The sequence below is a fragment of the Rhinolophus sinicus genome, linkage group LG06, assembly GCF_036562045.2.
Source record: "Rhinolophus sinicus isolate RSC01 linkage group LG06, ASM3656204v1, whole genome shotgun sequence".
Taxonomy (NCBI): domain Eukaryota; kingdom Metazoa; phylum Chordata; class Mammalia; order Chiroptera; family Rhinolophidae; genus Rhinolophus; species Rhinolophus sinicus.
In genome coordinates, this window is record NC_133756.1 from 89,392,986 (window position 1) to 89,408,108 (window position 15,123).

Genomic DNA, 15,123 nt, shown 5'->3' on the forward strand with positions numbered 1-15,123 from the left:
AGTGGCAAGAACGATGAGATAAATGTGTTTGAAACGATTGGGAGTATTTTGAGGGGGATTAATGGAAATGTGTCTTTTACTGTAATACATCTTTTAAAATTTAAGCATTCACTGTATTGTTTGATCACCTCATAAATGCTCTATAAGTCGTTGTTATACTGTATTGTTTAGGGAATAATAACAAAGTCTGTACAGGTTCAGTACAGATAGGACCATTGTAGGCTTGACTATAAAGTACACGTCAGCAACAACATAACATTTTTTTCAAATATGTTTGATTCATAGTTAGTTGAATCCAGAAATGAGGAACTGGTGGATACAGAGGGCAAACTATATTATCTCATAATGATCACTCCATAATATGTCCTAACTGTTCTGCTTGTCTTTAATGTTGATATGTTATTTATATTCTTACCTTAAATATGTTCATTTACTTGTCCGTTATTTCTCATACACAGGGAAGAGTGTTCTATGGCTTCTGGTATATGTAGTATGATTATAAGCACCATTTGGTGATGGTGCTACTTTTTAGTTACACTAAGGCCTAAATGAAAGTGGAAGACTAGGTTTCTTTTTTGACACAATAACAACTCTAGTTCCTGTCTTGGATAAACTTGACTGCCTTTCGTTAGCAAGCATTATTGATTCCCTTGTACACAGTAGGAATTCATAACTTTTAATTCATTTGAATGACGAGGATGTTTTATATTAGTCTAGCCACATAGGGATTTGGCATGTCTTTCAGAAATGGCATGCCAGGTCTTCATTTATTCCCTGCTTTACAGGTCAGAGAGAGAGAAATGACAACTGTGTATGTGGGATCAATTTTGGTCAAGCCCATTGGCAAAATAGCCAGCAGACATTCTTGGGGGAATGCTCAGAGGTACGCTGCCCGTGCTGCTGCACTCTCTGGGGCAAGGACAGTAGTTGAGAAGGGGCAGCAAGGAAGCCTCTTTCCAAACTATATTCTTTACCCATAACTCTCATAACTGGGTTTTTCTCAGTGAAAATGATGTCATATAGCGTGGATTGTTGATCTCTATAGTCTGTGCTCTGAAGTTATTTACATCCAAATTGAAGGATGATTCATTCTGTAATTCTGAACATTCTTTGTATGGCTAAAATTGTTACCAAATTTAAAAACTGAGAGCCTCAAATTTACAATTTATTGTCAGATATCCACGTGCCAGTTATAGGTTAGCAATGGGATATTCTATGTTATGGCTAGCTGCCTGGCACAGCTGCTGTCAGACAAAGAATACAGGCTTTGGAACTAGGTCAATCTGGGTTGAATCCTCTTTTAACACTTGTTGAGCAAAATTTCTGAGCCAATGTCCTCTTAACCTTTAATGTGAAAATAATAGTCCTACTTTCAAGTGTTTTTGTGACATGTAATGACAGTGGCATGCAAACATTTAGCAGTGTACCTGGTACTTAATAAATAGTAGCTATTACAATTCTTAATATTATTAATACGTAGTTTGAGTAGAAGTTGAAAATAAGTTAGTTTTTAATCTTCACTTCAGAAAAATGTGATTGGGCCCCTCTGATAGTCTTTAGAAAGAAGGTATTCTAAAATATTTTATTTTTTGAAGGTTGGTACAGAGAATTGATAGTTTATTAATATGTTATTTATGTTTTTGAAATAGAACAACTTGGTCAAATGAGTGTTTCCAAACCCAAACTCGAAATAAAAATATTTACATCTATGGTTTAGAGCAGGGGTGTCCAAACTTTTTTCAACGTTTTTCACTAAGGGCCATACGAGGTAAAATACACAAACAGCCGGGCTACTCACTCGAGGTGAAGTACGTATTGCCTCACCTGGTTTATTTAAGTAAACTAAATATATTTTTGGAATTTGCTGCATTCCAATAAAAAACGGATTGCGGGCTGCAGTTGGCCCGCGGGCCGCAGTTTGGACACCCCTGGTTTAGAGTAATCATTACACAAAAGGCTTCATGGGGAAATGGGACTTTACTAAGGCTTGAAAGTTAGAAATAGGCTTGAGACTTAGAAGACGAAGCCACCATAAGCAAAAGTATAGAGTTAAGAATATGCACAGCTTTCCTAGGGGCCAGTGAATAGCAGGTTAGTCCTCCCAATTGAACAGTGCTTAGGGGAGAATTAAGTTCTTCCAGTTTCATAAGGGAGACAAGACATGTCTGCAAAAATGGTCTCACTGAGGATGGGGAGAGCCAAAGGCATTTGTATTAATTGAATGGAGTGTTAGTTGGTGATGGCTGTAGTCGGGAGAATTCTTATAGGATGTGAGACACAAGCTTCATCAGAGTGTAGCAGAGTAAACTTTGTAAAATGTTTAAAATACTATAATCAAGTTAAATACCTGCTGTATATTTATTCCATTTTTCACTACGAAGACTAAATTTTTTCCCGCCAACTTGCTTGTGGCCAGGTTACATAACTTCATTCAGTCTTTTTTTCTGTTTGCATATCTCCTTACCTCCATCCTTGAGGAAGAACAAAACATCAATAGGGACAAACTAAATAAAATCAGCATACATCTCCAAAAGGGGCCATATATGTGCCAGAGCTGGGCCTGCAAAGTTCTGCCTTCATGGAATATTACTGTGGGCCTTAGGTCTTGGGATCTGATTAGTGGTGTGAATGTTAGGGCCTCGGAGAGGAAGGGAGGAAGATACCTGTCTTTGGGGACTATGGCATCACTGGATGTGATTCAGCAAAGGCTGGGAGACTAATCAACATCCTAGGGCGGCAGGCAGCCTGACATGAAAAAAGAGTAGCGGTTGGCCATATTAGCAATTACTTGAAAAGTACTGTGCCTTTGCTTTCAGGGACAGCCTGTGTTTTCAGCTTTCTAAAGAATATACAGAAAGGGCAAGCAGCCTTGGGGGGGGGGGGGGGGGCACCAGGCCCTTCTTTTGCTCAAGGAACTTGGGAAACTCACACATTCCTTTAAGCCTCTTTCACTCATGTCTTCTAGAGGGGTGAGGGCTTCCAAGTCCTTAAATCTCTTTGCCTGAATATACTTGTATATTCTCTATAGATTTAAGTAGGATAAGAAGAAAGAGGTGAATGTGCTGTGAGTGAGACCAAGTTGGGAGAGTGGGGGGCTAGTTGTTGACTCTTCCCCCTGGATGCTGAGAAAGTACCTTGTAATGGGACTTCAGAACAGAGGTGGAGCTCCCCTCAAATGAATGAACTCCAAGCCCTAGAATCTTAAATACTGCAAGGATTCATTAAAGCCATTGGGGAGGTCTGGTGACCCTTACATTTCATGTTTTAGTTTAGTGCACTAGGAGGTCACCGTCAGTTACCTGTCTTACTTCTTGCTGACTTCCCACAACTCTGTTTGCCCCAAAGCTTTATTCTGTTTCTATGTTGGGGGCAGATAGGTATCTAGGAGCTGCAAGAATTTTTAAACTTGGTTTTTAGAGAATAAGGAAAAAAAATTGGCAAAACTTTGCTGATAAGTTTATCAGAGACTGGAAGTTGAGAAACTACATGGTTTTGTGCCTGACATTCAGAATTGGCACCAATAGCAGTGATGTTTTTTGGGGGAACAAAATGTATTCATGTAAGTTTCAGAGATGAAAATATAATAAATTTCTTAACTAGAAAGTTATTCCCATTAATGTAGTGGGAATGTTTAATATTGATTAAACTTATTAAATTGATATTATCTGATAATCAACATAGTATCCTATCTCTTATTTATCTTTGTATTTCTGGCCCTCAGTATAGAGTCAGACCCATGGTAGGCTCTTGGTAGGTGTTTGATGAGTGAATTTGGCTATATTTAAAAGAAACAGTCTCAGGCCGTGGCAGTACAGCTAAGTGATGGAGGCAGTCTTTCCCACCAAGCTCTCATGGTGATCTTTTAAAATAGCATTAGATACCTACTGTCATTCTAATGGAATTGTCAAGAGATAAAACTGATTTGCCATCTTGTATCTAAGCGTAAATTTGCACTACCTTAGAAATTAAATTTGTGTTTATTGTTAATGATTGAAAATTGTTGCCCTCCCAGATTATTTTACCATTTTAAATAAAACAGCCTTGTGCACTCCCTTCAAGGTTTTGTTATTTCCCCCAATGGAGGGTTCCTGCTAATCTACAGAAATTATTTTCTTGGGTATGGCAACTCCAAAAGTTAAATCCTTTTGTGCTGACCTATAATTTATTGTCAAAGTTCATTGAGTATGCAAGTGATAAAATTAATTTTTGTCCTTCACACTAGTCTGCATTAAGAAGTCTGCTTTGCACACAAGAGATGTATTTGACAGTTTTACTTTCCTAGCAGTTTTGAAAATTTGTCCTTTGAGTAGCTTCCTAAAATGACTTTTTAATATTTTTTAAAAATAGTCATTGACTGTATTTGTTGTGACTCCACAATAAGAAACATATTGTAATCCCGTATGTGTGTATATAACAGGGTAGTCCTATATTTTTAACTGTGATTTTTATTTTTGAACACAGCTGAATATAATGAATTGTTGACATATTTATGCTGTAGTTTTTTCTCAGTTGATTCACAGTACTTTGGCTTTGTGTGAATATTTCTAGTTATTAATTTCTAACAAAGCAATTGAAATTCCTTTTAAGGGCGCAATTAGAGAATGAAAAGAAGAAAAGAGAAATAGCAGAAAAGGAAAAGGAAAGAATAGAACGTGAAAAGGAAGAGCTAATGGAACGTCTAAGGCAAATTGAAGAACAGACATTGAAAGCCCAGAAAGGTAAAAGTTTCTTTTTAACACTGGATTCAAAATTTTTGCTCTGTTGTCAGATAGTAGTGTTTCCTTACTACTATTAAATCTCGTTTGTCATATAGAGAATAATTAATTTAATTAACCAAGTTAAACTTAGTTGAATCACATCATAACCATGTTTAACTAAGGCACATTCAACTATGCAACGTTCATGTATTCTTTCTTTCATTTACTACATGTTTTCATGTGTACTCTTATGTATTGTAAGTGATTAAATATATTACTTTCTTCCTCTTGTTTAGGGTTCCATAAACAAAAACATATTTTTAATACTTTGTGTTGAAAATGCATTAAACAAAAATATTTATGCAGTGCTTTATGAATAGTTAAGTACTTCAAAGCATCTAAGTAGTCTAAGGCATTTTATGCTATTCTGACTATGTAAACTGTTTTGGAACTCAGTCTCTAAATTTGATTTCAGTGTGTTAAAAAATACACAACACCTAGAAGTGTTGTGAAGAACCTAATTCTTAGGCAGTATGAAAATGTTGTAGTGTATGGAAAGGATACATTGGATTTAGAGAGTGTGGTTTATATTAAGTAACTCTAGGGTATACTACTTTCAAACAATAATGGGGAGAAAAAAGGTATTGAGCAAAAGAAGATGTTTTCCTCCTTCCTAAGCAACAGGATCTCGGGGTTACAATAAAATCTACACTATTTATAAAACTAGAACTAATAACTGCTTTCCTGACAAATACTAGAACCAGCCATGAGTTCTGTTGGAAATAGAATAAGGTTGTTATTCTCTTTAAAGTTTATTAAATAATAGCCTTACTTAAGGTTTATTTTTATTCCTTATACCAGCTTGCTGTGGTGGGGCGATGCTCTTGAGCAGTGGGTAGAATAATTTGCAAATGAGTAGCTAGAGGAGGATGTCACAGAAATTGCTATAAATCCATAAACTGGTTGATCATTCCAATTCCAAGAGGATTGGAAATAGTATTTCAAGGGCAGAAATAGAAAATAAACTGAATTTTAATCTGTTGGATTCATTAGAAGCCTCACTTCTCAGAGCTAGAAAAGACTTAGAAACTATTTAGTTCAAAACGCAGAGGTAGCAGAGACTTGTTCACAGGCCACAACGTAAGGGCAGACAGAACTTGTTTCCTGACTTCCAGCTTGATGCTCTTTCTACCACTCTAGTTGCCTTTCATTAATTAAAACAGACATTCATGAAGTGCCTATTTTGTGCTGCATTTTAGGTATACAAATACATAGCATGCATGAGAGTGATGTCTGTGTGGTTGGCAGAAATAAGATATATACATAAAAATATTAATAAGGTGAGACTGTGTACTAAGTGCGATGTGAATAGTATAAGCAATAGTTTTAGTGGAAGAATGTGGGGAAAAACAACAACCCTGAAATGTACTAAAGTATGTTTTAAAAAAAGCTTAAAGAATTTATGATCGTGGTCTGATTTTAAAGAAAAGATTGAATGATAGCACTTTTTCATTTACGTAATACCTTTTCTGAGAGAATAGCTACTTACTAAATTTTGAGTCATTAATTTAGGATGTATAATAAAAATATTAGTGATTTACACACAGGAAGCTACTCAAGTAAAGAAGCGCTAAAGGATAGAAGGAAGATAGAACACAAAAAAGAATATACAACATCCCTATCAAGACAATTTAAAATCAGTCATCTTAAGGCAAACAAAGGACATCTAATTTGTGTTTTGTTTTTTTCCCCCTAACAATAAAGCTTTCCCAGGCTGTCCTAACTGCATAATTGTCTTGTAATTTATGCTAAATTCTTATTCAAATGCAGTAACTCTGACTATATCTAAGTCATAATATTTAGTAAATAAACATATTTTTTCATTTGAGAAGAAACTTTTCTATACTTCCTTATTGTCATTTCTAAAAAATAAATTATTGAGGTAATTATTTAAAATGTCACATCAAAGAGAACCATTCTGCCATTTTACATTTCTCTAATTCATCATTGTTAAATTATTTATCATTTTTTAACCACTATAAGGTCTATTAATGACTATATTTGAGATATAATACAGCCAGACGTGCATTCTGTCACTGTTATAACAAGTAACAAAATGGATTCCCACCTTCAAAAAGACAAACCACTAGAAATAGTTGGGGTATAGTGATTTCATTCTGGATACTTATTAAGTACCTAGTGTGTACTAGACATTGTTCTTAACAGATAATAAAAATCATTTTACTATGTAGTTTTAAGTGCAGTGAGGGAAGTAAGCATGCTGATGTGATGAAAGTAGTAACGGTAGTTGTGAGTAGGAGGGGGTTGTCCATTTTAGGTATACGTTGTTTACAAACAGGAGCCAGGCTCTAATTCTGTCATTAGATTAGAATATGACCATCAGCAAGTCATTTTAACTTCTCAGTTTCCTTCCATTCCTAATTGCTAAAATCTCTGACTTCGTTTTCTGAGATTTTTTTCAAATTTATAGATAGGTTAAAAAAAATTGTTTTTCATTGAATTATAGCATAGGTCTAGTAACGTGCATACCTTTCAGGTGTAAGGCTCTATGAATTTTTACAAAGCAAATTTATTTCTGTGACTACCCAAAACAAGCAACAGAACATTCCCTGTACTCAGGGAACCTCCCTGTATCCCTTTCCAGTCATGTTTTCACCCCAAATGTGTCTTATGTTATTCTGATTTATATCATCATAGAGTTTAGTCTTACCTATTTTTTTTTCTAGTATCTTTGTTGAGATACAGTTCATGCACCACACAACCATTTAAAGTGTTCAATTTAATGGTTTTTAGTATATTCTTAGAATTGTGTAACCAGCACAATTGTAGAACAATTTCATCACCCCAAAAAGAAATCCCATACCCTTCAGTAGTTACTCCCATTTCTTCCCAATCCTCTCTCCTCCAGCCCTAGGCCACTACTAATCTACTTTCTACCTCCATAGACTCGCTTGTTCTAGACATTTCATATTAATGGAATCATGCAAAATGTGATCTTTTGTGATTGTTTTTTCGCTGAACTGAGCATTCTTTCAGGGTTCATCCATGTTGTAGCAGACTAAGCACGGCGTTCTTTTTTGTTGCTGAGTAATATGCTATGGATTTAAATTTTTCTTATTCATCAGTGTTTGATGACATTTGGGTTGTTTCCACTGTTTGTCTATTGTGAATGTACTGGTATGTGTACTAGTAATTGTACGCATTCATTCATATGGCCATTTCTTTTGGGTATAAACCAGGGAATGGTATTGCTGGGTTACATGGTAACTCTACGTTTAACTTTTTGAGGAATTGCCAAACTGGTTTCTAAAGCCACTGTACCATTTTACATTCCCACCAGCAATGTATGATTTCTCCACATCCTCACAAATACTTGGTAATGATTGTGTTTTGGATTATATAATAGTTATTCTATTGGGTGTGAAGTGGTTTTGATTTGTATACTGGTTAATGATATTCAACATCTTTCCATATGCTTATTGGCCATTTATATGTCTTCTTTGGAAAAACTTATTTTCAAATTTTCTGCCCATTTTTCAATTATTTGTCTTTTTGATGTTGAGGCTTAAGAGTGTTTTATATATGCAGATACAAGTCCCTGATCAGATATCAGATACATGATTTACAAATATTTTATCCCATGCCATGGTTGTCTTTTCACTGTGTTGATGCTGTTCTTTGAAGCCCAGTGCTATTAAATTTGGATGGAGTCCAGTTTATTTTTTTCTTTTGTTGCTTGTGTTTTTGGTGTCACGCCTAAGATTAGTCTTGCCTGTTTTTTGTTTTTTGTTTTTTTTAAATTTTATTGGGGAACAGTGTGTTTCTCCAGGACCCATCAGCTCCAAGTCAAGTCATTGTCCTTCAATCTAGTTGTGGAGGGCACAGCTCAGCTCCAGGTCCAGTTGCCGTTGTTAGTTGCAGGGGGTGCAGCCCACCATCCCTTGCGGGAGTCCAACGGGCAACTGAGGACATGCTCCAACCAACTGAGCCATGTGGCCACCTGGGACTTCAGCGGCAGCTCATTGACCTCATTCTAGTTGCAGAGGGCGCAACTCTCTGGCCCATGTGGCACTTGAACTGGCAGCCCCGCTGCCCAGAGCTCGCGCTCTAACCAACTGAGCCATCCGTCCACCCCCATAGCACATGTTTTAATTTTGGGGAAGTATACCCTAGGAGTGGGATTGCTAGATAACAGCTATACTCAGCTATAGTAGATAGTGCCGCCATTTTCCCAAAGTGATTGTGTCAGTTTTCATTCCTACCAATAGTGAATGAAAGTTCGTTTGCTCTGTATCTTCACCATTACTCCCACCACTTGTTATTGTCAGAGTTTCTTTTTTGTTTTGTTTAGTCATCCTAGTGAGTACAGTGACTACAGTACATTGATGATGAGCACAGTACGAAGGTGAGCACCTTTGCAAGTACTTGTAACGATCTGTAAAGTGCCTTTCCACATCTTTTGTCCACTTAAAAATACTGAATTTTCTTCTTTTTCTGATTGATTTGTGGGAGTTCTTTACATGTGTTGTAAAAAAACCTTCTCTCCATGGTTTACCTTTTTACTCTCTCAATAGTGTCTTTTTTTTTTTTTTTTAAATTGGGGAAGGGGTATAGGACCTTATTGGGGAACAGTGTGTACTTCCAGGACTTTTTTCCAAGCCAAGTTGTTGTCCTTTCAGTCTTAGTTGTGGAGGGTGCAGCTCAGCTCCAGGTCCAGTTGCCATAGCTAGTTGCAGGGGGCGCAGCCCACCATCCCTTGTGGGAGTCGAACTGGCAACCTTGTGGTTGAGAGGATGCGCTCCAACCAACAGCCATCTGGGAGCTCAGCAGCAGCTCAGCTCAAGGTGCCGTGTTCAATCTTAGTTGCAGGGGGTGCTGCCCACCATCCCTTGTGGGAGTCGAACCGGCAACCTTGTGGTTGAGAGGCTGCGCTCCAACCAACTGAGCCATTGGGAGGCAGCTCAGCTCAAGGTGCCATGTTCAATCTTAGTTGCAGGGGGCGCTGCCCACCATCCCTTGCAGGACTCGAGGAATTGAACTGGCAAACCTTGTGGTTGAGAGCCCACTGGCCCATGTGGGAATCGAACCGGCAGCCTTCGGAGTTAGGAGCATGGAGCTCTAACCACCTGAGCCACCGGGCCGGCCCCTCAATGGTGTCTTTTAATGAAGAGAAGTTCTTAATTTTAATTCCATTTATCAAACTCTTTTCCTTATCGTTGTGAATGTTATTCTGTACTACCTTCTAGAAACTTTGTTTTACCTTTCACATTTAGATCCACAGTTTATATATAACATTTTTGTAAAGATCAAGGTTTCTTTTTTTCCATATATCTTTCCAATTGACACAGACTCTTTTATTGCAAAGATTGTTCTTTCCCCATTGTACTACAGCATCAACTTTGTCACAAATCCAAAAGACTGTATATGTATGGGTCTGTTTCTAGACTCTGTTCTGTTCCGTTTACGTAATTTATCCTATTGCCAATGCCACGCTGTTCAATTACCAGTTGTATCTAGCAAGATTTGTAACTGATAGGTGTACAACAAAATACATTGAATCATTACACAGTAGGAAGCATGTTTCAAAGACAAGACAACTCTTGGGCTTACCTACGACTTAGATTTTACATTTCCCTTTATGTCACTAATTACTGTTAACACACTACATACTTTTATAAATTACAAACCTGAAATTGAAAAAAGGAAAATAATTACTTGAATAAAGTATTATAGGAAGCCATTTAGTTTATAACAGGACATACTAAATCTCCAGAAGAGTTTAATATCTGCCAAGACTGGACTCCTTGGTTTGAGTCAACAGTTGGGATGTTCTGCATGTTTTACAGCACGTGCCCTCTTCTCCTGTGGTATTGCTGGGGGTATAAACTACACATCTCTTTTCCTGCCATCTTCTATAGCGCCCCACTCTAGTTATTCATAATCCTTTTCTGAACAGAGAGCTTCTGAAGAGGACGTTCTGGAGCTGGAAAGTCCAAGAGAGGAAGATCAGTTGTTGGGATGACTTTGCCACAAATTTGTGTGGGTTGAAGATGTCATAACTGTTTCTGAATGTGGCTTTTCTTCTGGGTCCCCACCCTCCAAGTCTGGCCTTTTCAGATGTTCTTTCTTAAACCTTTCATTCTCAATTATAGGAGGAACTTCCCATGCTCTCCACATTTACATTTTTGCTAATTTTTTGGTGGTTATGTGTTATTTTTTGGGGTGGGTGCTTTTGTTTCAATGCATGGTTCTAGTGGCTCACTGTTTTGCTGAAATAAAATTAATAGTATATCTGGGTCTCTAAGATCTCCTGAATTTTTAGCAGACATTTCTCTGTGGAGGGGCTTTGGATTGTGGACCTTAAATGTTAAAGGTAAAATGAAGGTTCTAGAAGATAGCAAAAGAGAATAAGTTAATAACCCTTGGGTAAAGACTGATAAATTGAACTTTTTTATTATAAAGGGGACTGTGGCCCTTGGCATCTTTTCGGAGGATTTGTATGATGCCTAAAGATCAGTTCCTACACTGATTGTCAGTGTTCCTCTGGACTTTGATTCTTTCCTCATACTTTGCTTTTTTCCCAGCTCTCCTAGAGAGGCAGTCATCATAGTTACTTTAAGGACATTGTTTGCCAACTCCAGTATAATCCATTATACTGGATAGCCTCTGGACCTATTCCGTAGTCTGCTTTTCTTTTTTTGGGGGGGTGGATTTGGATGGGGGCATTTGGTTCCATCTCCTGGTATGCCCCGTAATTTTGGTTGAATGCTTAACATTGTATATGAAAAGTTACAGAGACTTTGAATAATGTTATTTTCCTTTAGAGAGGATTTAATTTTCTTTTGACAGGAAGAATATGTGCAGATCACCTTGATGGTGTTGAACTGGGTCTCGGGCTTTGTTAAGGTTGGTCTCTTTCTGGTTTTCCCTCACCGCTAGGCTATAGCCCTTTGGGGCTATCATGGAAAGACTGCATATTTACGAGGGCCCTTCTATCTCAGAGGGCTCTGAACTCCAACCTTTGACTCCCCAGTTGCAAGAGAGTGTCGGCCTCTCTGCTCAGCTCCTTGGCCTCTTATAGCTGTTTTGTGCTTGTTTACTAACCCCATATGTTTACATTTTAGGAGTTGCACTTCTTGAGGGGAAATAGCATGCAGATTTTAGGGCTAACTTTTCTATTCACTCCTCTTCAGGATTTTGGCCTCTCAAGCCTTGGATGCCTTGGCATCCCCCACACACAAAACAAGCAAATACAGAATGCGCACAGAAAAATCTATTCTTGTTTCTGTTTCTTACACAGAAGGCAGTATATTACATACATCTTTTTACACATTGCTGTTTTCAATTAATATAATCTTGAAAGCCATTACATATGTAATCATAGAGCTCTTCCTTACTTTTTTTTTATGGTGACATAATACTCCATTGCTTAGATGTAGTACAGATATTTTAAAATTGCTTTTTCAGTGAGTAATTTGTAATCACATTCTTCTGTGATTTCTAAGAATTTTGATTATGGAATTTTTATTTGTGTTTTTACAGTAGTATTAGTTCGTTTCCTTGGGTAAAAAATGTGGAATTTAATAAACTATTCTCCTAGACTGGAAAGAGGAAGAAAAATCTATAATCTTTTTGGGATATTTTGTTTTAATACTTTTACTAATACTATTGCAGTTATATAGCTTCTAAAGTTTGCCCTCAGGGTAACATAAGATATCATTTATTTGGCTTGCAAAATCTTAGACCTCTCAAAATCAAGTAATGCCTGATTAAGAAAGAGAAGCTTTCACAAATTTTATTAGCTTGAACTTGGGATAACTTCCCTGGTGTACTCCCAATTAAACATCATAACCATCTACATCAATATAATGCTATTAATGAGAGAAGCAATTTATTCTTGCAGCTGTTGACCTTCATCCTTAAAGAAACGATAATGCTAAAAGAAGCCAGATTCCTTTTCTCACGTGCCATGCCAGACTTCAAAAATTGTAGGTTTAAGATTTTTATGAACCAGATAGGTAAAACATTGATATCATTTGCTTTTCTCTTCGACTCTTTCTGTGTGTGGGTTCTAACGGGATCCAAGGTCTGGAGGGATATTTGTTTCATAGAAATACTCTAATTCATGTGCTTACAAACTCTCTGTAAAGGGCCAGATAGTAAATATTTTAGGCTTTGCAGGCCCCACAGTCTGTGTTGCAGCTATTAACTCTGCCATTGCAGCATGAAAGCAGTCATATACAATACCTAAATGTATAAGAATATTGTGTACCTTCATTGAATGAGGGTGTATGTTCCCTCATACATAAATTGTTACGTACAAAAACAAGTCATTGGGTTGGGTTTGGTCAGTGGGCCATAGTTAGCCAGTCTTTGTTCTAACTCAATTAACTGGAGAGGAAAGAAACAAGAGAAGTCATTTATGGAATATATGGCTATTCAAAACCTTCCTTTCTAGAAGAGACTAGAGTTAGATTTGAAGTATTTAATTCATTTACAGCATTTAAAAAAATTTAGACTTTTGTATAATCCTTAATATATCACAAAACAACTATTGCCTTGTCTATCATTTTTTAAATTGCTATTACAGAAAAACTAATAGGAAATAATGAATATTGGGGAATATTTACTTTAAAATTTAACCTTCTAACCCAAACTTATTTTTATTTTTTGTCTCATAGTACAGAAAGAATTTTTATTTTGAGAGAAAATGAAGCATTGTTTTTATTTGCAATGAAGCGTTTTTTTTTATTATTTGTTTGCTTGTTTAGATGAATGAATGATAAAGCCATGTGCTTTGTGGACTTTTATTTTATATACCAGTCAACCAGATGGAAAGAACGATCATAAGAGATGTCCAAGTTTTAGAGGGCAAAGTCTAAAATGAATAATCTTAGAATTTAGCTATGGTAACATTCACCATTATATATATTTCATCTTTATATCCAGATAGCCACATAGAATTTTTACATTATTTTGTCAAGAATTTAAAGCCTAACCGAAGTCATTTTTCTTCCCAGCCCTCTGAAAACCTCCCAAGTCTTAACTGCAATTACTTAAATTAGTTCTGACCAAAAGCAACAAAATTAAGAACAGTAAAGAGAAGCGTGTAAATTACAGTACAAATGTCATAACATGGATTTTCAATTTTTCTTTTCTAAAGTGTACAGAATGGAGAGTCATTCATTCTTTGTAGGATATTGCATCCTAATAGGTGGCCTTTTATAGTCTTTTGTCACAAAATGTTTTTGTTATTAACCAAGAATTGTCAGAATAATATTTAAAATTAGTACTTTTTAACTCACTAAATATTTTTGGCTTTGTGCTAGTAATATTTTCTTTTTCATTCAACACATTGGAATAAGAAAAGAGAAAATTAACTTTATGATCGGTACACTTAGTGATTAAAGTTCATGTCATTCATCTCCAAATATTGTCTCCATGCCTGAGGAATGAATATGTACCAATAATTCAGAATTTTCAATAATTCATATAATTCACATCAAAATTCTTGTTTTGAATCCGTAAGTATTATTTTCAATCTTAATGTCTTGGATTTACTTATAATTAGATGAGTAAAACTTTAGGTAAGTTTTATAGTGTGTTATAAATTTTTAAAACATGACAAATTGTTTAGGTCAAAGCTTTGTAGTGTTTATTGTTTTAAAAAGGATGTGCTTCTAATTTTATGACATAACTTGAATTACAAAGTATTTTCTTTTATTGCATTTTTAAATTGTGAAATAGATTTTAAAAGAATTATTGGGCTTTCGCCAAGTTAAAAATGAGGTATATATTCGTTTGTAGATGTGCTAAGTTTTAGAAACTATACAGATTAGATTCCTTGCAACTATTTTGGCTTCTTTTAATAATGAGAATAATAATTGAAATTAATCATTGTGTGGGGGGTGACATACATGTATTTGACAGAACTAGAAGAACAGACTCGAAAAGCTCTAGAACTGGACCAGGAACGAAAACGAGCAAAAGAAGAAGCAGAAAGGCTTGAAAAGGAGCGTCAAGCTGCTGAAGAGGCCAGGGCAGCTATAGCAAAACAAGCTGCTGACCAGTTGAAGACTCAGGAACAGCTAGTAAGGAACCTTAGTTCTAAGAGAAAAAGAAAAATGTAGACAAAACCATGGAGTGAACCTTGTAAAACTAAATATATTATACCTCTGGAAAGCAAACCAAAGATACAAGTCACAAAATAACAAAGGTGGAAATACACCTAAAAATTTTATTTCTGCCTTAAAAACAAACAAAAAAAACACCTAAAAATGACAATAAAACATAAATGGAGCCTATTGCTAACAAAAGATTCTGATTCACAAAAACTTTGCATAAGCCATGTTTTGCTTTAGATAAACTGAGAATATATTCTAATTCCTATAAGAAAACTGCAGAC

The 15,123-nt window shown here is 36.1% G+C and overlaps 1 protein-coding gene across 2 annotated transcripts in view; it reads left to right on the forward strand.

Moving 5' to 3' along the window:
- The window catches only part of RDX (radixin), an 84,688-nt gene that overhangs the window by 40,704 nt on the left and 28,861 nt on the right, over nt 1–15,123 (forward strand). For both annotated transcript variants that reach the window (XM_019715274.2, XM_019715276.2), the window contains exons 10-11: nt 4,588–4,718; nt 14,649–14,809. In XM_019715274.2, coding sequence (XP_019570833.1) covers nt 4,588–4,718; nt 14,649–14,809 — 292 coding nt within the window. The remainder of the gene's footprint in view (nt 1–4,587; nt 4,719–14,648; nt 14,810–15,123) is intronic.